The following is a 20,141-nucleotide window of genomic DNA, read 5'->3' as shown; positions in this document are numbered from 1 at the left end:
TACAGGAAAAAAAAGCAATCAGCTTTGTTTCTGATCTGTTGTATCCCACAACCATGTTTTCTCCTATATGGCTTTTCTTTGACATGCTGAACAGTATCGAATACTTAGCTGCCGTTTCTTGAGAAAGGCTTTACAGCATTGGTGGACTTCTTACTCTCTTTACAGTCAAAAGCTGTCAAGTCTCCTGTAGTCACAGGGGCAAACTGAAAGGTTTTGCTTAAGTAGCATTCAGCAGAAACTCAGCAAGGGCACACACAAGCATAACAGCGAAGGAAATGAGCTTTCTAGGTAGAAAAGGATAAAAAGGAGATAGCAGATGTGCTTATGCAAAGGACCCTGGAAACTGCCTACAGCAGACAGAGCAGGAAAAGCCCTACAAGAAGTATCAGAGGTTCTGAAAACAAAGAGAAACCACTTGACCTTTACGCAGCAGTATTTCGGGAGCAGGGATGGGCCCTGCAGCGAGAAGGCCCATCAGCCGCCCGAAGAGAAGCGGCCCAGCACCCCGCTCTCCGCGCTCCAGCCGCCCGGCCTCGACCCTCCATCCACCGCAGGGAAAGCCGGTCACCGCTGGTGCGGCCCACCGGGACACTGCGGAAACGAAGGCAAACGCCCGGCCCAGAGCCACTCACCCGCCCTCAGTAACCGCCCTGTCACATCGCACTTCGCGCCCTTTCCACTACCCCGGAATACAGGGCACTAAGCAGCCAATCCTACACCGGGCCACGGCACGTGGGGCGAGAAACGTCCTCTTATTAGCTCCTTCCTGTCGCGCGACACTTCCTCGCCTGCCACGGCGAGACGGTGGAGGGAGGGGTATAGCTGATTGGCTCTGCCGCTGCCGTGTGAGCCCCGTCGCACGTATTTCATCGGAGTGCTCAGGGACCGACGCGGCGCATTGTGGGAGTTGTGGCGCAGCCTCGGAAGTGCGTGTCTGCTGGCAGCGCGCCGCGTCTCCTAGTTGCGCGCTCCCCGGCTCTGTTTATTGTTGTGGTACCACGGCACCTGGTCCAGCCCCCGCCGGCCAACCAGGGCGGTGAGGAGTATGAGTGGCAGGCGGGCCAATAGTATCGCGCGGAGGGCGCGGGGCTGGCCCGTTTCGGTCCGCCATGTTAGGGTTGTCGGGCCGCTTGGTAGGGCTTAACTTGTCTCCTCCGGAGCGCGGCATGGAGCCGCAGGTGAACCTCCAAGTCACCTGCTGTGGGGAGACCCAGAGTTTCTTGGTGTCAGACTCGGCGCACACGACGTGGGCGGATGTGGAGGCCATGGTGAGCGCTGCCCGTCCCGCCTCCCCAGAGGAGGCAGAGTAGAGGGCCTGCCCCGGTGCCGCGCTGCTGTAGCCGCGGTGCCGCAGTTGTGGGGATCGTCTCGGTGAGGCGCTGGGAGTGTAAGCGCCTCTCCGAGGGCCCAGCATCATCTTTCTCGGCTTCTTAAGACGTGTCCCCCATTTCACAGGCTGTTAGAACTCGTGTTCTATTATGCTGCGGTCACAGTTTTTCTTTTAGCGTTAACAGTAACTTTTACCCCTGTTACGTACTTGGAGTGGCGTGAAAAGCCTTTTTTGGATGAAGCTTCTTACGCATTGCTTGTTTTTCTGTGTGAGCAGGTGGCCATAGCTGTATGCTTTGCTCTTTTCCAAAGTTAAGGATACTTGGTTTTGGCACTGTACCCTATAAAGTACACTTTGTTCCTCTTCTCTCGCATTCTTTTACTTACTGAAGTAGGTACGGTGAACTGATGCTGTTCTGTCGCTTGTAGAACGTTTACCTGAAGACTAACGTTTGCTCTCTGGGGTGCTGAGTTGCTAACATACGTTTTTGGTTTCTTGCTGGTGCCTTGTGTGTGCTAGTTTGATATAACTGTATTTGTTAGTGGGCTGTGCATGCATAGACAGTTCCTTATGAAATTCTATATATCATGCACTTGGTATATTGAATAGTTTTTGTTTGGATGTTTATTTCCAGTATTATGTAGTGGCAATTCCTGTATTGGCTGAGGTTGAAATTGTGTAGTAAGGATTCCCTTGGTTATGATGAAGCTGTAGTGATTTATTTTTTTTATCCTGTAGCAACTGTTCTGGTTTTTTTAAGCTTACTTTCAAAGTTGCATCTTAAGAGATGTTGCAAGTATTTTATTTTCTCTCTTTCAGAGGTGTTTTTTTTTTTTTTTTGGCTAACATATTCCAGTGTACCTTATAAGAGGTTCTTGCATTGTGAATTACTCAAATTCAAAGTTTGAACTGCATCATCTTTACTCATTGTATTTCAATCTTCTAGAAGAGGTGCTAGTTCAGGCTTAAAATACTTGGTGGCAAGTAGACTACGCAGGAATGTTTGAGCTACTCAGACTTCTACTTGCATCAAAGCTGGAAGCAGATTGCTCTGTAAGCATGGTGTTGCCCTTAATCTTGAGTAGTTTCAGAGTGAGGGTGTGTTTGTTCAAGGTGTGGTGTTCTATTACAGTAATGTTTCTCTAACCAAGGTAGTACCACTGGATGTCTCTGTTGTGTGAATTACTGTTTCAAGGTAGTATCAGTTAAACTGTGTCTTTCCTATGTTTTAATGTATTATTAAACATGTCTGATATTTATAAGGGATAACTCGATCTCTGGTTCTAGCTTGAGTTTTAGGGGAACAATTTGTAGTACTAGAAAATGTAGATACAGACCACAGTTTCTTCTTGACAAGCTGAGTTTGTTCTCTCACCCCACCCAAAATTAATTTGGGATTTAACCCTGGAAGGACCTGCCTGTAGCACACACATAGCAGAATGTATGTAGCTATGTCACTGTGCTCTTGTTGTTCTATGTAAGTCCCAGGCATCTGTTGTCTTCTAAGGCAGCTAGTCTTCTTCTGTTGGGCCCAGGCTAGCAGAATGTGTCTCAGATACCAATTTTTCTGAGAGTTTCTATCGAGAAAAATATAGCTCGTGTAGGTAAATGATACAAAAATGCACACAAGCCTCAAAGACTTATTCAACATAGGGAAACAACTGCCTTCATTTATGGTTCCTTTGATGCTGTTCTTTCTTTAATGCAAAATACGAAATAGCTGGTCAGCTTTATTTTCCTAATTCTGATCTCTATAATGGATTTATATGTTCAGATGTACAGTGCATCAGCCAGTGAGTAGTGGAATGTGATACTTTGCTCTTTTTAGTACTTGGATTAATCCTAGTTACTCAAAACACGAATAGGTTTGTGCAAAAAAGGCTGCTTAGCTGCGTGAGCTGTCTTCCTGGTGCTTTTTAAAGTAAAAGTTCGCATTGCAGTGTTTACTGTGACTGAATTCATTAACCCTGAGCTAGTCCTAGTACAGTGGAAAGGTTATTATTATTTATTTTGGTCTAAACATTAACTAGGGAAGGTGAAACATGAAAGAAATGAATTTTTTTCTTTTCATTGTAGCAAGTTAGTAAAGGTTGGAGGCAAGGCACTGGGAGAGTTGTTCAGCTCCAGAAGAATAGATTTTGTAGAACAGTGTTTATTTCAGATGAAAGACTGGAGGGGTGAAGATTTAAAACATTTTTCCCTATTAATAATCATGATTAACTGAAAAAATCTGTAGTCCTGTCTCACTGTGGTTTTGTGTTCCTTTTTCATTACAGGTTAAAGTTTCATTTGACCTGGACAACATTCAGATTAAATACATTGATGAGGATAATGATGAGGTAAAATACTCCCCCACCGTCCCAACAGGTTTACCAAAATATGGCTGATGTGAACCTTTGATAATTTGTAGTGGGTCCTTCAGGAGTGTCTGTTTGGATCAGAGGTGATGTTTTTGCCCCCTTTGATAAGAAAATAGCTATTAGTCTTGTGGTTTCACTCTTAATGTAGCATACTTATTTTAAAACAGTTTTTTAGAACCTACTGCCTTTCTCATTCCCACTCCATAGAAACAGCCACTGATTCTACATGCTCTGAGGCAGGGTTGCTTCTCTTGAGGGACTTTTTTATTTTTCATTTTATCAGAATAAGGTAGTTGTAACTATTTGTTAAATGCAGCCATGGTAAAGTCCTGTTTCTTCAACTACACTCCTTCCTCTGAAAATATAGGTCCCCTGTCATTAGCATATGTTTACTTCAGTGATCTGGTGTATTCAAATCCTCTGCTTGTTTTAAGCAAATGCTATAATCCCCAAGAAGATTACTGACTCAGAGAGGAAATTGGTTACTTCTAGTTCTCCTTGTTGAGTAAATGCTTTCTTGGCATAACCTCACCCTCTCAGACCCTTTCTGTTCATCTAAAGATTTAGAGTAAATGTAGCTCTCAAACAGAACATAACTTTTGCAAACTCTGTGTTCCACTACTTGGTTTGTAGCTCTACTGAATTGCAGAGATGGGGATCTTTGTTTTTATTTTTTTTTCCCGTAAGGGGAAATGTCAGGATGCTTCCAGCAACATTTCAGGGAAAGATTTTCCTCTTAATTTTCCATATAAATATATAGATGCATCTGTTAAAGATCCTTTTCAAATACTAATAGAGTAAACATTGTTCAGAATCATGCAGTGCTGTAGTGATTAAATTGTTCCTTGTATTAGTAACTTCTATGTGCAAAATTGATAAACGAGCACCTGTAGAAGATGGGCTTGGCTTGTGTCTAAATCAAAAGAACAGTTAAGTGTTTCATGTTGGGCATTAAAAGCAACTGGGTCCAACCGCTGTGTACTTGTATTGTAAACCCAGTGGTACTGGCACCAGCTTACTTTCAGTAGATGAGACCCCACTTGTTCTGGATGCTAGTAGGTGCCAGAGATGTTGCTTATTGTGCAAATCTAATAACATCATCTACTCCAGAACACCACAACATTGATTAATGATTAAACATGGCAGCAATAACAAATATCTGAAGGAGTGGTATTTTAGAAACTTTGGATGAAAGTACATTTGTTCTGAAAGTGTATTAATTTTATGAGAATCACAAAAATATATCAGTGGCTATTACTCACTATTATTTCTCTTTGCAGGTTTCTGTGAATAGCAAAGGTGAGCTGCTACTTTGCTGAAGTGAAATCAGTAAACAGACCCCAACTGTTGTTCATGTTTTTGGAGAGGCAGTTGAGAATGCTTGCTTTTTGATTTTTGGATTTTATGTGTGGTTGGGCATCAAATCCTTCCCAAAGGAAGGACTTTATGATCCATCAGAACAAATTGGAAATTACTAAATCAATGGAATGTTAAGTCTCTAGGCTATGAGAACATGTTTGCTTGTTGCTGTTGTGGTGGGTTGACCCTGGCTAGATGCCAGGTGCTTACCAAAGCTGCTCTATCACTCCCCTTCTCAGCTGGACAGGGGAGAGAAAGTATAATGAGAAGCTTGTGGATCAAGATAAGGACAGAGAGAGTTCATTCAGCAATTACTGTCATGGGCAAAACAGACTTGACCTGGGGAAATTAATTTAATTTATTGCTAGTCAAATCAGAGTAGGATAATGAGAACTAAAACACCTTCCTTCCACCCCTCCCTTCTTCCTGGGTTCAACTTTAGTCCTGATTTTCTCTACTTCCTCCCCTTGAGTGGCACAGGGGGATGGGGAAGGCAGGTTGCGGTCAGTTCATCGCACATTGTCTCTGCTGCCCTTTCCTTCTCAGGGGAAGGATTCCTCACCCTCTTCCCCTGTTCCAGTGTGGGGTTCCACCCATGGGAGAGAGTCCTCCAAGAAATTCTCCAATGTGAGTCCTTCCCACAGGCTGCAGTTCTTCATGAACTCCAGCTTGGGTCCCTTCCATGGGGTGCAGTCCTTCAGAAACAGACTGCTCCAGCCTGGGTCCCCCAAGGAGTCACAAGTCCTGCCAGGAAACCTGCTCCAGCCTAGGCTCCTCTCTCCATGGGTCCACAGATCCTGCCAGGAGCCTACTCCAGTGTGGGCCTCCCATGGGGTCACAGCCTCCTTTGGGCATCCACGTGCTCCAATGTGGGGTCCTCCATGGGCTGCAGGTGGATATCTGCCCCACCACGGAGGTCTGTGGCCTGCAGGGGGATAGCCTACCTTACCATGGTCTTCACCATGGGCTGCAGGGGAATCTCTGCTCCGGTGCAGAGTTGTTTCACATATTCTCACTCCTCTCTCCGGCTGCAATTGCTGTGTGCTGTTTTCTTACTCTTCTTAAATATGTCATCACAGAGGTGCTACCACAGTTGCTGATGGGCTTGGCCTTGGCCTTGGCCAGCAGCAGGTCTGTCTTGGAGTTGACTGGCATTGGCTCTGTCGAACATAGGGGAAGCTTGTAGCAGCTTCTCACAGAAGCCACCCCTGCAGCCCCTCCTGCTACCAAAACCTTGCCATGCAAACCCAATACAGATGTATATACAACTTCCTTCAGTAGCACTATAAGAATTTACAGAAGGTATGGGAGGCCCTCCTTGATTAAGGGTCATTAAATATTATATGCTAAATGTATATCTGTTGTTTGAGACAGGAAAAGTTCACGTTTCTTTCATGTTTTTTTTTTTTAGAGGAATATGAAGAAGCTTTGAAGGTAAATGCTCTCTTTGACTTTTTTCCACTGTGTTCATCCTTCTCCAATTAAAATTGGTGTAGCTGAGAAAAAAAAACATTATCTGGCCTGTAGAAATCAGAATAGCTCAGTTTTCTAGCATTGGACACTAGCTTGAATGTTGCGCTACTTTTTTTTTTTCCGTCCAGGCTCATACTAATTTGTATGAATTAGTTGAATAGGCAGTTGTGATTCAGGACCCTGAACAGCCAGTTCATTGGTTAAATAACTGGCTTTCTCAAACACTTGAACAGTAATCCCATGTTTGGAGATCCTGGGCTCTAATGGGATCCCTTTAAAAGTCTTGCCATGGAGACTCTAATGTTGCACCAGGGTAATAAAACTTTAAATGGTTTCAATGCTTAGTTACTTTATAAGCAGTTGATTTTACTTAGACAAAATTAAGAATTGCATTCCTTTGAATTTCAGTTGTGCAATACTAATGCTTTCAGAACTTTTTGCTCATGGTCTGAATTTCAAATCTGATAAAAATTTGAAAATAATCATAAATTAAAATTTACTGTAAGTTCCTGGACAGCATCTCTATTGTTTACTGACTTATATGAACAGCTTTATTGTAGATTGAAAAATTCCTTTAGGATATCTGCATAATTAACTTTTTGCTTATAATAAACTACTTAATAATCATATTCGTAACCTTTGAGAAAGGCAGAATAGACTATCAGCTGACTGTACCTTGGCATTTATGTGTCTTAGTCTTTCTCCAACCTCTCCAGTGTAGTGTTGCGCTGTGTTTTTACAGGATTTTTCTATGTGGGTTTTAAATGGAGTAAACATGGTGTATGTACTGTTTATTTAGATTGCAGTTAAACAAGGAAATCAACTTCAAATGCATGTGTATGAAGACCACTTTTCTCCGAAAGAAACTTCATATTCTTCTTCTTCTTTGCAACTCCGTGAAAAAACTGTGACAGAAAAGTTGGCATCTCTTAAAGATGAGAAGAAACCTCTTTCGCACTATTCCATGTTAGCTCAGGGATTAGAGGAAGACTTAAAAATTGAAAAGGAGCTGACAATTCAGGTAGGATGCAGAGGTGGATTATATATTCATTAAAACAAAGAATTCATAAGTGTAATTCAGTTTAGACTGATAGTCATCTTCACCCATACATATAAAAACTCTGAGTTCAGAAGTTGGTCTTAATTTTCAGCTATCTGCATCCATTGACGCTCACAAAATTGTTTGAATGTCTTGCAAGAGGATATTTTGATGCTGCATTTAGAAATACAGACTCTTTCATGTTGATCAAGCAGTTGGTCCCCTGAAGCCCTGATTGCCATCTAGGCAACTTCTGGTTGACTTCAGTTCTTTAGTGCTGTGTAGTTACACTCAAATGCTAATAAGGCAGGAATCTTTCAGGAGAGTATCAGTGGCTTCCTTGTGTTTGTCTTCTGCTATTTTCTGAAGAACTTGCAGTCTCTTTTGGTAAAGTCACTTGAAAGTGGTTAACTTGCTGTATTTAGGGGTTTTTGTGGCTTTGCATAGTTAAAGTGTGTGGCTTATTGTTGTGGTGTGGTTTTATTTTGTTTTGTTTTGGGTTTTTTTGTTTTATTTTTTTCCCCAGCAAAAGTTAAATCACACTAGAACAGGAAGAACAAACGAAAATCCTCCAGGATGGTTTACTAGCTACTTGGAAACAGTAAGTGTGTTTTCTTCTGAATTTTAGTATTCTTAAAGGAATACTTAAGAGGCTGTGGGTGGAAAAGGTATAGAGTTAGGCATCACAGGTACATCTGATCATACTTGCTCTCAGTACTTGTGACCAGTATCTCAAAGGGCATTAAGGCATATAATCACTCTGCTTTTGTGGTTATAAATGGAAACTAGATTTCTAACTATGACTATACAGTGCAGGTATTACTTTAAAAAAAGTTTGATACATGCCACTTGTCAAAAGTGATTGTTTGGTTTATGCATTTGCTTGGTTTGAGTGTCTTTTAATTGGCTCTCATGCTAGAATCCTAGTTGCACTCCAGGTAGTAATAGGAATCATAGGAACTTCAGGGCACTCATGATGAGAGAGAGCATGAAATATGGTGTTGCTGTTGAGACACTTGTTTGACTGGTTTCAGTAGGGTAATACTTAGGGTTTCCCGAGACTTGAAGCATAGCATTTGATGACCTTGCTTTTCTTGATTGTTCAGTTTAAGAAAATAGTTGCAGGAGGCCAGTGAGTATAACCTATAGATTGATAAGATGTGGGTGTTAACTTGTTTTGAACAGCTAATGAACATCACTGAGAAGCATTTAGATAAAAATGCTAAGAATTAACTAGCTAGTAAGTTCTTGAAACTAAAAGGTACATTGGTACAATAGTATATGCATTTATTGTTAAGGGTTTTTTTCTAGCATCTCACTTCCTTTGCCACCTCTTTCTACAAACTAAAGACAGGGGAACTTAATGGTTGTATTTGAAACATCCCTGGTGGACAAAATCAGGGCTTAATGATGGAGATTCCAGAGGGGTTTGGGAGTTGGGTTAATTGTCTCAGAGATTAGTTTCCTTCCCGTTGTGCAAGGTTATAGAAAAAGCTTATTGTAAACACGAATGTATGATTTTTAATTTGCCTTGTTAAAACATATGGGCTGGTATTTTCTAAAGTACAAATCCTTTCTGAAGAGTGTGATGCTTGTTTAATTTCATCTGGTATGTGCTGGGAGGGATGGGAAGTGGATTGTGAGACGCTTTATGACTTACAGATTGGGAGACTTGGGGTGACTTTTGAAGCTGCATAGGTGGGTCTCATCCATGACTACTTTATTTTTTTTTTCCAGTTCAGGGAACAAGTAGTTAAAGAAACTGTTGAGAAACTGGAACAGAAGCTATATGAGAAGCTTGTTTGTCACAGTCAGCCTCCAGATTTTTCAGAGAGCTCTATTACAGCACCACCTCCAACTTCAGAGAGCCAGTCAGGGAATGGCAGCCAGTGTGACTGGCTGATCTCCTGCTGCAACTGCCAGGCCCGAATTGTTGGAGTTCGCTACCAATGCAGGTGGAATATGATGAGAGCTGTGTGTGTGTGAAACTTAACATGTAAGGCATGTGAATGAGTGAGAAACTATCTTAGTGTTGTAGACTTCCAGATTTCTAATCTGCAGCATGCTGTACATTTCAGAACCTCTAGTATGTGTCTCAAACAGCTTGTGTTTTCTGCTGTGGTGCCTAAGGACCTTATCTGCATAACAGCAAGAGTAATAATATTTTGAGAAAACGTGACTGTTAAAACAAAGTGAAAGAACTTTATATCAGTTGCTATATTCTCAATCATTCTTTACCTTTTTTGCATATAATGTGTGGTAGTTGTAAAGGAAAATGTTTAGTTCAGTTAACAAAAAAGCAAAACTTAGAACCACTAGTCTGTAGTAATCCTTTATTTAGTTCTGACAGTCAATGAGACTGAAGCAGGTGATGCTTTTTCTAATGATCTTGTTGTCAGTTTAATAATATGAAATAAGTTTTGATGAATGTCTTAAGTGAGGTTTTTATTTGAATGAGGCAATTGCTGTAAAGGTAAATATTTTAGGACTAGGCAGCAGCAGTGAATGGAATGCCAACAGGCGTTTTTCTTTGGGTGTTTATTTTTCTTGCTAGCAGGAGCTGACAGTCTGTTTTTTACTAGTCCTGTTCCCATAGGAGCAATCTGCTTTGCATCCCTGAACACTTCAGTTGACTTATCTTCTGTATTTTCATAAGTATGATGCTGTTTCTGGCATTGGATTTCAGTATAATGTTTTATCCTTTGTAGCAACAATTGTTAGTCACTTGTGCTAAAGGAAGCATCAGTTTTTTTCAAAGTGTATTTAAGAAGGTGAGGACTATGGTGCAGTTTTGCCAAGAAGAGAGATGCTGATCTGGATATTCCAGATGGCTCCAAATATTGATGTATAAGTGAGAGAACCCACTTCTGTTTCACTCATGCACTGCTTACAGTGGTAGGATGATACAGTTGTTTCCCTGCAGAAATGTAAGGATTAATTTTCCTACAGTGTCTTTCTAGTGCATTAATTCTTTGCTTCTTGGTAACCTGCCTTTTCGGCTTTGCAGCCTTTGTCCAGCATACAATATCTGTGAGCAGTGTGAAGCAGGAACATATGCACATGATCCTAATCATGTCTTGTTAAAGCTGCGAAGACCTGTACTATGTATTGCTGAAAATTACAGCCTTGCAGAGTTTTCACCTCGTCTGCCTGCTACGCTGGAGCAAGTTAGGTAAATGGTGGCATCTGTCAGTACCTGACATGATTATCCTGATAGCAAAGTGGAAACACCTGTATTGGGATTGATGTTCAGCCTTTGTTAGATTTAGAGATAACAAGAAATGGAAATGGTATTCAGACTTCATTGTGAGTAGCTAAAAATAGCTATATACTTACAAATGGCCTAAGTCATGAATCTTACAGTGTTTTTAATAACAAAGCAGAAAAGACAGAATTTTGTGTCATAGGTAGGTAGCAGACTTTGCGAGATTGCTTTTTCTTTGAGCATAGTCTAATCTGCCTTTAAGTTTGCTCATTTACTGAGGCCATTCAAAGTATTTTCACAAGCAACTATGAAGATGTTCTTTTAAAATCATCTGGTATCCAGTCTAGAAGCACGAGACGTTTCCTGAAAGTGTTCCCTTTGAGACTAAGACTGTGTTGGCTGAAGATACATTAAACTGATTAGAATTTATTGGTGGCTTATTCTCTCTGCAGGCTCCAGAAACAGATGGACAAAAGATTTCTGAAGGCAGAAAAGCAAAGATTACGAGCAGAGAAGAAACAGCGAAAGGCAGAGGTCCGAGAGCTCAAAAAGCAGCTAAAATTGCACAGGAAAATTCATATGTGGAACTCTGTCCATGTATTGGAAACTAGTGGCTCACCTACTCTGAAATCTGAGAGTCTCCAACCTAATACCTTCCTGTAAGAGATGTTGTTAGCTGAAGCATTTCTTAGTTGTGCTGTCTGTCCTTTTGTGATAAGACCAAGTTAAAGTAACAGGAGGAAGGTTATGAAATCGCTCACTTAAAGTATCATTTGTCATTGGAACCCATGAGAATTTTGTCTGGATGGAATTTGCAAGGTGGAGTGTTTTTATTTTTTTACTTGGGAGGAGAGTAGGAGAAGAAAAAAAAGCAACTGATGATTATCACCAGAAACTTACAGATTTATACAAATCTAGTATAATGCCATGTGCTTTACAGTGTAAGTTAATGTTACTGCCAGTGTCTGCATAAAGTACATTCTGCCTGCTTATGTTCAGTGCTTCCTTTTGCCTTTTTTTATGTGACCTTAGGCTGAGGCTCACTAGACAGCAGCCATTGCAGGCAACCACTTTGCGTTTTCTGTTTGCTTCGCTTTTATGAACGTACAGGTGTAAAACTTGTATAGTTTTAGTTTCTTTAATTCATCCCTTTCATTTAGCGCATTTAAAAGTCAAAATTAATTAGTTAATTTGTGGGGAGCTTAATCTCCATCTTTGCTTCCTTTTTGCTGAACAGGCATATAGCAGGAACAAAACCAATCCTAATTTAAGTTCAGATTCTTTTTTTTAGATCTTTTAAAGTTGGCACGCATATGACCTGCTTCACCAGTCACAGCGCAGTGCACCCAAACCAACAGTAAAGCTTTGGATTAAATCTATTTTTGAACCCCTTTCAGGAAAAAAATGTGATATTTTGCTGAAAAATGTTGTTTGTAAGGCCAAATAAAAGACACTAGTGCTTAGACTATAGCACAATCTTTTTGATTCAACATCATAAGGATAATTACTTCATTCTCTTAACAGTATAGCATAGCCTGAAGTGCTGTCAGACTTAAGTGAAGAACAGTGAACTCTTCTCTGTTAAACCTGAGTTCTGTAATTTTAATAATATTCTTCCAAATAAGCAAATCTTGTTTTGATGTGTTTTTTCCTTAAGCAGAGGAAAGCAAACTGCTTTGTGCTGGTTAGATGTGAGATGAAAACAGTAGCTAAAACATTAGAATTTTTAAACACTTCTAGAGGTGAAAGGAGAAAAACTCAATGGCCTCCTCAATTTATAGCCAGTAAAATAGGATCTGGAAAACTTCTCCAGTTTTGGTGTATTTTTGTGTTTTGTTTCCTCCTCCCAATCCCAGGAGCCCTAGTCAACCCTTCCAAGCAATTGTCCCAACACTGAGTGCAGTATTTGTCGATGAGAATTTGCCAGATGGGACTCACTTGCAACCAGGAACAAAGTTTATCAAACACTGGCGAATGAAAAATACTGGCAATGTGGAATGGAGCTCAGACACAAAGGTATCTTTCCTTTGCTATTACTTTTACATACTAAAATGGTTCTGGGAGATAGTATTTGTATGCATTAGGAATATGAATTCTCTGTCAGAACCTGTTTAGGATTTCATTTGGCCTGTTAATTCTCAAGCTGGGAATTCTGGGGCAATAAGCTGTCTAGGTACTCTTTACAACTGCAGACTATAGGAGGGAAGCAGTCAAGATTAACGTCACTGAACACGTCTTCCAGTGCTGTTATGATGTTACAGCTCAACCTTGTTTACAACAGGTAAAGACTTCAAAACAGAAAGGCTTCAAAAAGCCTGTCTTCCGTGAGTGACTGAGTTCATGTTGAAAGATGGGGGTATCTTCTTACTTTGTGGTGATAGTGACTAATGTGAGAATGTTTGCTAGCAGCCTCTCTTCTCTATGCTTAGTATCCACAAGGCCTTTCAGCAGAGGAACTTTTAAGTGCTCCTTACTGCCCACAGTTTGCAAAGAAGCTTGTGAAGTTAACCTTTGCTTTTTCTGTTGATATTTCAGCTGAAACTTATGTGGGGAAATCTGACTTTGGCATCTTCTGAAAAAAAAGATGTGTTAGTGCCATCCCTTCCATCGGGACAAGTAGGAACTGTTTCAGTTGAGTTTGTAGCTCCTAATATAGAAGGAATGTACACCTCTCACTGGAGACTGTCACACAGAGGGGAACAGTTTGGGCCCAGGATCTGGTGCAGTATTGTTGTGGATCCCTCCTCAGCTACTGATTATTTAGAAAGCAACTGGAAGGATTCTGACTCCTGTCAGAAGGACAAAGCTTCCAGCACCAGAGAGGCAAGTAACTCTTACGGTATTTGAGGCAGTTCTGAATTGCCTAGTAGAAGGAGCAATGAATATTGTTTGATGCAATTGTGTAGTGTCCCCTAACTGTATTGATTTCCAGAGGATTCTTTTAGTTGTTTGCTTCTAATTTTAATTTTTAATAGAAAAGCAACACAACTCTTACTGCATTTGTAAGTTCTAAAATCATCATTCTTTTTGACAGGCATGGGATTAGTTATCAGTCTTTTGCAGCTATTTGTCTAGTTCTTTGAACTGAAACACTGCAGGATTTCTCTTTATGTTAGATCTTGTCCTTTTTGGCTCTAAAATGAGTTGAAAAGAGATTTATTTGAAGTTACTTGTGTTCTTCATGTAATTGTTTTATTTGCTGCCTGCCTAAGGGGCTTCTGGGACATTATTGTTTTGCTTTGGCAGGATGCTTCCTTAAAGACAGAAGCTGGTGCTCAACTGATGGGTGAAATCATTGAGCAGGCTGAAATGCCTCTGCCAACTCTTCCTTTAAAGATCAAGAATCTGCCAAGTGAGAGAGAATTTTATATCCCATCTGTTGATCTCCTCACTGCACAGGTAAAGAGCTAAAATTCACATAGAGATAAAACAAACCACCTCGGGTTTAATATCTAGGTACATAGACATCCATAAGACTAAAAACCTTCTGAGCTCTAAAATAGCCACTGTATTTTCAGGAAGAGTATATTGCATTTTGTGTAGCAGAACGATTTTCTTGAAGTAGTATGGGGTCACTGTATGGAAGGTATGTGCCAGGACACACCAAGATTCTCAGAGTCACAGGGTTGGGTCTTTCTCTGACCCCTAACAAGGGAGTACTTAGCTTTGCCTTTTGCTGCCCTAATTTGTGTACCATGGTCTATGACATGTATGTATGTTATGGGAAAACTGCCCTCTGTCTGAGATGATGCTGAGTAACTAACAAAGTGGACTAGACTTGTAAGTTAATGGTATCTGATGCTGGGAAGTACAGCATAAGGTTCCATTTTGGGGTTTGCTGATGAAAGCTGTGTGATGTTTCTTTCTGTAGGATTTGCTGTCCTTTGAGCTCTTGGACATTAATATTGTGCAGGAATTAGAGCGAGTTCCACACAATACTCCTGTTGGTAAGGTTCTTCTCATTCTGTGTGCTGTCTCTAGTGTTCTGAGTTAACTGTTTACCCAATGAAAAGCTGAACTTACTTGTGCAAAAGGCTTATTTGCTCTTCAGGCTAGAGTGTCTTCCCAGGTCTCCTGTCTTGTCTTTTTAATTCTTGCTGTAGTCTTAGAGGAGATATTTAATAATGCTTAGTATCCTTTTGTATTTTTCAGTCTTGGCTTCTTTTCAGCTTCACAGCCCTGAGACTGTAAGATTCCAGATACTGAAGAACACTGCCATTTTCTTTGCTCAACCAGTGCCAGTGTAATGCAAAGCTAGTTGTTTATTTCACAAAATTATCTTGTAAGAGAACGGGGTTTCTTCAGTCCTGGAAGAATATCCCTTGAAAAAGGATAACTTCTTAAAAGGTTGCCTCCTGGAGGAAGGAAGGTTCCTACTCATTTAGTGCCAATTATCTTTGCTACCTTTGTTTTTCAGACATGACTCCATGCATGTCCCCTTTGCCACATGATAGCCCCTTGCTGGAGAAACCTGGCTTAGGTCAGATAGAGGAGGAGAATGAGGGGAGTGGATTTAAACCAGTGACGGGTAAGCAGTAGTCATGGGCAACTTGGGAGGGGGAGGGTATTGTCAGTTCTGTGTGGTCAGCAGTCTTGATGTCTAAGAAGAGTTCTAACTCCTGTTTTTCCCTTCTGTGGAAAAATGAACAGTTGTTTGGCTCATAGACCTGTAGTCTGACGCTACTCTCCTGATTGCAGAAGTTGGAGCGTATATATCTAGAATTCAGAAATACAAATGCTTCTCTTGATTTGTCCAACTATTAAAATTGTTGGGAGAATTAACAATTTGCCCTTTATAGACTATATTATACTCAAACACTCCAGGTGTGGCCCCATATCTCTCAATCACTTTCACATTCAACCTGAACTGAATTCCAAAATCTTTCAATTTTTAAGAAAGAACTAATACATAGAGTCAATATTAGCCTTGGCTAGCCTAAAAAATTCTTCTTACACTTAGATTTCCGTGTGGTGGTGTTAAAATACTCTGTTAATGTTTCCCTTTCAAAGGAATGACAGAAGCCTGCTTTCCTGCAGATACTTGCATAGTGAAAGTGAAAGCTGAACATGCATTGAGCCAGGAGGAAGGGGAAGAAGATATGAGTGGGACTCAGTTTGTCTGCGAAACTGTAATTCGCTCTCTAACCTTGGATGCTGCACCTGACCATAAGCCTCCACAAAAAAAGAAAATCCTCCAGAGTGAGTACTGTCTTTAGCTGGCTGGCTTCTGTGGCTTTACTTTTTTGCAGTCAGACACCGGCCACAATTGCCCCGCACTGAAGGTGGTGATATTGCTTTAATTGTTTTTCCTGATTGTTTTATTAGACTCTTTACAGACATCGCAAGACACCTTCAGTTGCAGTGTGCTAAATGAAGACTCTCCTAGGATAAAAACTAATTCCACTTCTAAAAAGGAAGCAAAGATTGGTCAGTCAGAGGCAATGACAGAAAATTACTGTGGTAAGTAAAATAGGTTTGAATTTAAGGTAAAGCTGTAATAAGGACTACAAAAAATCAGGTGTAAAAAGATCTGCCACTGTCCTAGGAAATTGATCCTCATTACAAGAGAATAATTATTACATCAGAAAATTGGTGTCAGTACTCTGAACGACCAGTTTAACAGCTGCTTTAAAAAGAAATTGAGCCATGAAGGTTCCAATGGAGTATTCAAATAAGTGCTCATGTTAAGCATGGCTGGCGCTTCCATATTTTGTACATGTATCTTGAAATCAGTGCTTTGAACTTTCTGATACACGCAATTTAAGAGATGAAAACTACTGTTTAAATTCTCTGTAGCTCTTATTCCTGTTTTTATTATAAGCATTAATAGCAGCAGCATATCTGCATAGGCTTAACAGTAAGGTCTATTACTCTTTCACAATACACCCCCACCCTCTCCCCAAGAGACAAATAAAATTATACCATTAATATCAGCAACAAAGCTTTACAGTGGTTTCTGAATACTTGCCTTTTATACCTGGGACAGTATTGTCTTTGCTGTTATCCATACAAAATGGACAATTGTAAATACTTCACTTTTTTTTTTTTTTTTTTCCTGTTAGGGGATCTTCCACTCTCTGAGAGAGCAAGCCCCTGGAGTGATACTGGCAATTCTGATGAAGAGGAGGATGATGATAAAGACGATGTTCAAAGTCAAGGCTCCTCTGCTTCATCAGAGGATTATATCATTATTCTCCCTGAGTGCTTTGACACCAGTCGTCCTTTAGGGGAGTCTATGTATAGTTCGGCTCTTTCTCAGCCCAGTTTGGAAAAGACAGGAGAACGTGAAACAGGAGCAGAGAATCCAGAAGGGGGAAGCCAGACACAGATCCACAGTGTTAGTGGTATTTTGACAACTTCACAAACACTGGCTGTAGTACCACTAACCCCAGAGACTGCAGACACCTTACCGCAGACACAAAGGTATGCTGCTTGGACAATACCAAGATGGTTATGTTAGTGTTGCTGTAGAGCCTGCAGGATGTTGTGCTTATGTTCAGTGTCCAAAAAAATTGTTGCAACAAAAGTTTTGTCACATACTGGACTGAATGTCCTAAATCTTGCAACTTTTTATAAAGCCTGTATTCACTGATTAGGTGAGTGCAAGAGAGGGAAAGAAAGGAGCATGTGAAGCCTTTTCTTTTGTCTGTTGATCTTGACTGACTGACTTGTACACATGCAGAATGAAAGTAGTAAAAGTAACTTTTTTGTCTCATGTTCTCAGGAATCTGGCATCTCTTCAGAGTCATATCTTCCAAGAACCAAACATACCAGCTTCAGAGAATATCTCTTCCACTCCTCTTAATCAAATAAGAGAAGGTATTGACAGTACTTAATGAAGGGTGCATCCACAGTTGCTATTGTCTATTCCTTACGCCTAGTATTGGTTTTGATGTCCTGTTATTCTTGAGGAGAGCAGAAATCTACCAAGTAATGATTGGGGTTTTTTCCCTGGTGTTAAAATTTTACTGTAGAGAAAATTTGAATAAAGAAATAATTGGCTTTGTGGATCAGCTAAGAGCACCTATTCATTAGAAATGGTAAGAAGGGTACTCGGAGGTATTTGTAGATGTCTGGAAAATTACCTAACTCTGGAATTAATGAGCTATGTATTTAAGCTGTTACAGTCACTGGGAGCTCAGACAGACAGCAGTTCGTGTCATGTTAAAGTAAACACCCACTGACTAATCAGCCAAATGGCTTCTGAAATTATTTTTACTACGGTGAGAATCCTGAATACCTAGTTTGTGTCTGGATAACTAAACTTGAAAGTATTAATTTTGGACTGAATCCCACTCATTTCCATTTATGTACATGTTGCATCTCCTCAGCTTCTCGTTAACTGGGCATGTTGGTATTATAACTTTTCTTCCTGCTCCAGAACCCAGTGGTGAAGATAGTCATGGACCTGGATCTTCCGAATTTCTAACTAGTAAACAGAAGTGCTCAGAATACCCAAGGTAATGAAGCTGAAGCTGTGACTTCACAAGTGCTGTTTTAAACTAAGAACTGCTAAATTAAGCACCAAGGGAAAGGCACTGGCTTACAGATTTCAGGTAGTCAATATCTTGGTAGAAAGGCCTCCCTTCTTCAAGGAAACATATGCTGAATTATATAATGCTATGTTTTCATTAGATCTTGGTTTCAACTTGGACACGAACATGGAGGGTGCAGAATTGGCAAGCAGAAGTGTATGAAGAACTCAAGCTGAATCCTTCTAAAATTCTTGGGATTTTTTTTCTGGAAAACCTCAGGATTCTTAAAATAGGGATTTTTGTAAGTTAGATACAAAGTTAAGCATCTTAAGATACTGAGACTGGAGAAACAAGACAAAAGATTGAGCAGAATATTAAGTGAGTTAAGAATTGATGGAGAACAAACAGAAGTTACTGTGGCGTGAATGGGTGTGTCACAGGGCACAGCTTTCATGTAGAGGTTTACTCTTCTGAGTAAGAATACTTAATTCTTTACAAATGGTCATGTTACAGAAAGCAAACTAATATACTTTAGCATAAAACTACAGTTTACTAGTATCAAGAAGGAAGGAATGAGCTTTCTGGATAGCTCAATTACTGAACAGCAATGATTCCTTTGGATCATAGGTTGTTCTCTCCAATAAGAATTAGCACGTCAACAGGGACAGACTTGCGTTTCATGTGAAACAAACACTTGGGTTTACTGACCCTAAAGTAATACCTGATTTCTCTGCAGATACCCTCAAGGAAGCAGCATTGCAGGAGAACTAGTTAAAGGAGCTTTGTCAGTTGCTGCTTCTGCCTACAAAGCATTATTTGCTGGACCACCCATTATAGAACAGGTAAATGTATTTCCTGTATGCTATGTGAGTTTCACAGAATGACAATGGTAAAATCATAGGTCTAAATTATAAATGTATCAGTATTCTATATAGAACTTCATGCAACAGTAAAATGTTAAGCTTGATGTCATCCCTTTGAAGTATACTGCTCCACCAGCCGATAAGAAAATCCATACCATGGGGATAGAATCATGTCTTCTATAGCATCATGCAGTAGTAGCAATCCTCCTTTGTAAGTGAAAGTGAATATAAACAGTTTAACTGTGGACAAAAGGCCCTCTGTGCCTTAATTATATTCCAGTATAATGCAGGATCAGCGCTTCAAATGGCAAAAAGGTTGTGTTTTTTTTTTATAGCTTATCTTATCTCTTGCTTTCAGCAGCCTGCAGCTACAGAAGAGCACACTAACACCCTTCTATCCAGTCTGTGTGAGATGGGATTCTGTGACAGGCAGTTAAACCTGCGACTGCTGAAGAAACACAACAATAATATGGTTCAAGTGGTAACTGAATTGCTTCAGATCAGTAACAGTGACTGGTACAGCAGTAGATGCTGAACCTTCCTGGTGGAGGGAGGAATTGTCTTCATTGAGTAAACTCTCATTAAGCACTGCAACAGTATCGGGCTGCTCCTCAGCTGCTTTCAGTTTGGAGGTGTGACTAAAACTTTGGCTTTTCTTTGAGCTTTTGACTCTTTTTTTTCCTCATGGAAATGTCAAACGGTGTTTGTCATGTCTTATGAATTGGACACCAGATTTTCAACTGTTACTTGGACCTTGTAGTTAAATGAGTAGTCTTTAAGTCTCTAATTTCATACTGAATCCTTTTATCAGGGAATCCTGTAGAATTGCTTCAAACTTCCATCCAGATGACTTCTTTTATTGTGTGTAAGATTTTTTTTATTTTTAGGCAGCTGGAAACTTGTTTTGTTGACTTTTAACAAGCTTTGGAATAGGAACCAATGTAAAATGTTGCTGTGAAATGTAGTCTTGCCTAATTGACAAGAGATGCTCACAACTAGCAAATTGTTTATTCTGATATGATTCAGTAATTGATTTG

The 20,141-nt window shown here is 40.3% G+C and overlaps 1 protein-coding gene across 1 annotated transcript; it reads left to right on the top strand.

Annotated features, from left to right (window-relative positions):
• Positions 1-1,109: 1,109 nt before the first annotated feature.
• NBR1 (neighbor of BRCA1 gene 1) lies at positions 1,110-19,639 on the top strand. Its single transcript, XM_010292932.1, has 21 exons — positions 1,110-1,268; positions 3,607-3,669; positions 4,971-4,989; positions 6,461-6,483; positions 7,322-7,543; positions 8,088-8,162; positions 9,299-9,516; positions 10,569-10,733; positions 11,219-11,425; positions 12,623-12,782; positions 13,302-13,589; positions 14,013-14,165; positions 14,638-14,713; positions 15,184-15,294; positions 15,777-15,965; positions 16,092-16,226; positions 16,829-17,189; positions 17,491-17,585; positions 18,148-18,226; positions 18,978-19,083; positions 19,463-19,639. The coding sequence occupies exons 1-21, from the start codon at positions 1,110-1,112 to the stop codon at positions 19,637-19,639; spliced, it is 3,081 nt and encodes a 1,026-aa protein (XP_010291234.1).
• Positions 19,640-20,141: the final 502 nt, after the last annotated feature.

Source organism: Phaethon lepturus, unplaced genomic scaffold, assembly GCF_000687285.1.
Source record: "Phaethon lepturus isolate BGI_N335 unplaced genomic scaffold, ASM68728v1 scaffold1978, whole genome shotgun sequence".
NCBI classification, from domain to species: Eukaryota; Metazoa; Chordata; class Aves; order Phaethontiformes; family Phaethontidae; genus Phaethon; species Phaethon lepturus.
This window is presented reverse-complemented; position numbering and strand designations above follow the sequence as displayed.

Coding starts and splice junctions, on each gene's coding strand:
- NBR1 (XM_010292932.1), top strand. CDS start 1,110: ATGTTAGGGTTGTCGGGCCGCTTGGTAGGGCTTAACTTGTCTCCTCCG. Junction 1,269..3,606: donor GGGCGGATGTGGAGGCCATG/GTGAGCGCTGCC, acceptor TTTTCATTACAG/GTTAAAGTTTCATTTGACCT. Junction 15,295..15,776: donor TGGATTTAAACCAGTGACGG/GTAAGCAGTAGT, acceptor TCCCTTTCAAAG/GAATGACAGAAGCCTGCTTT.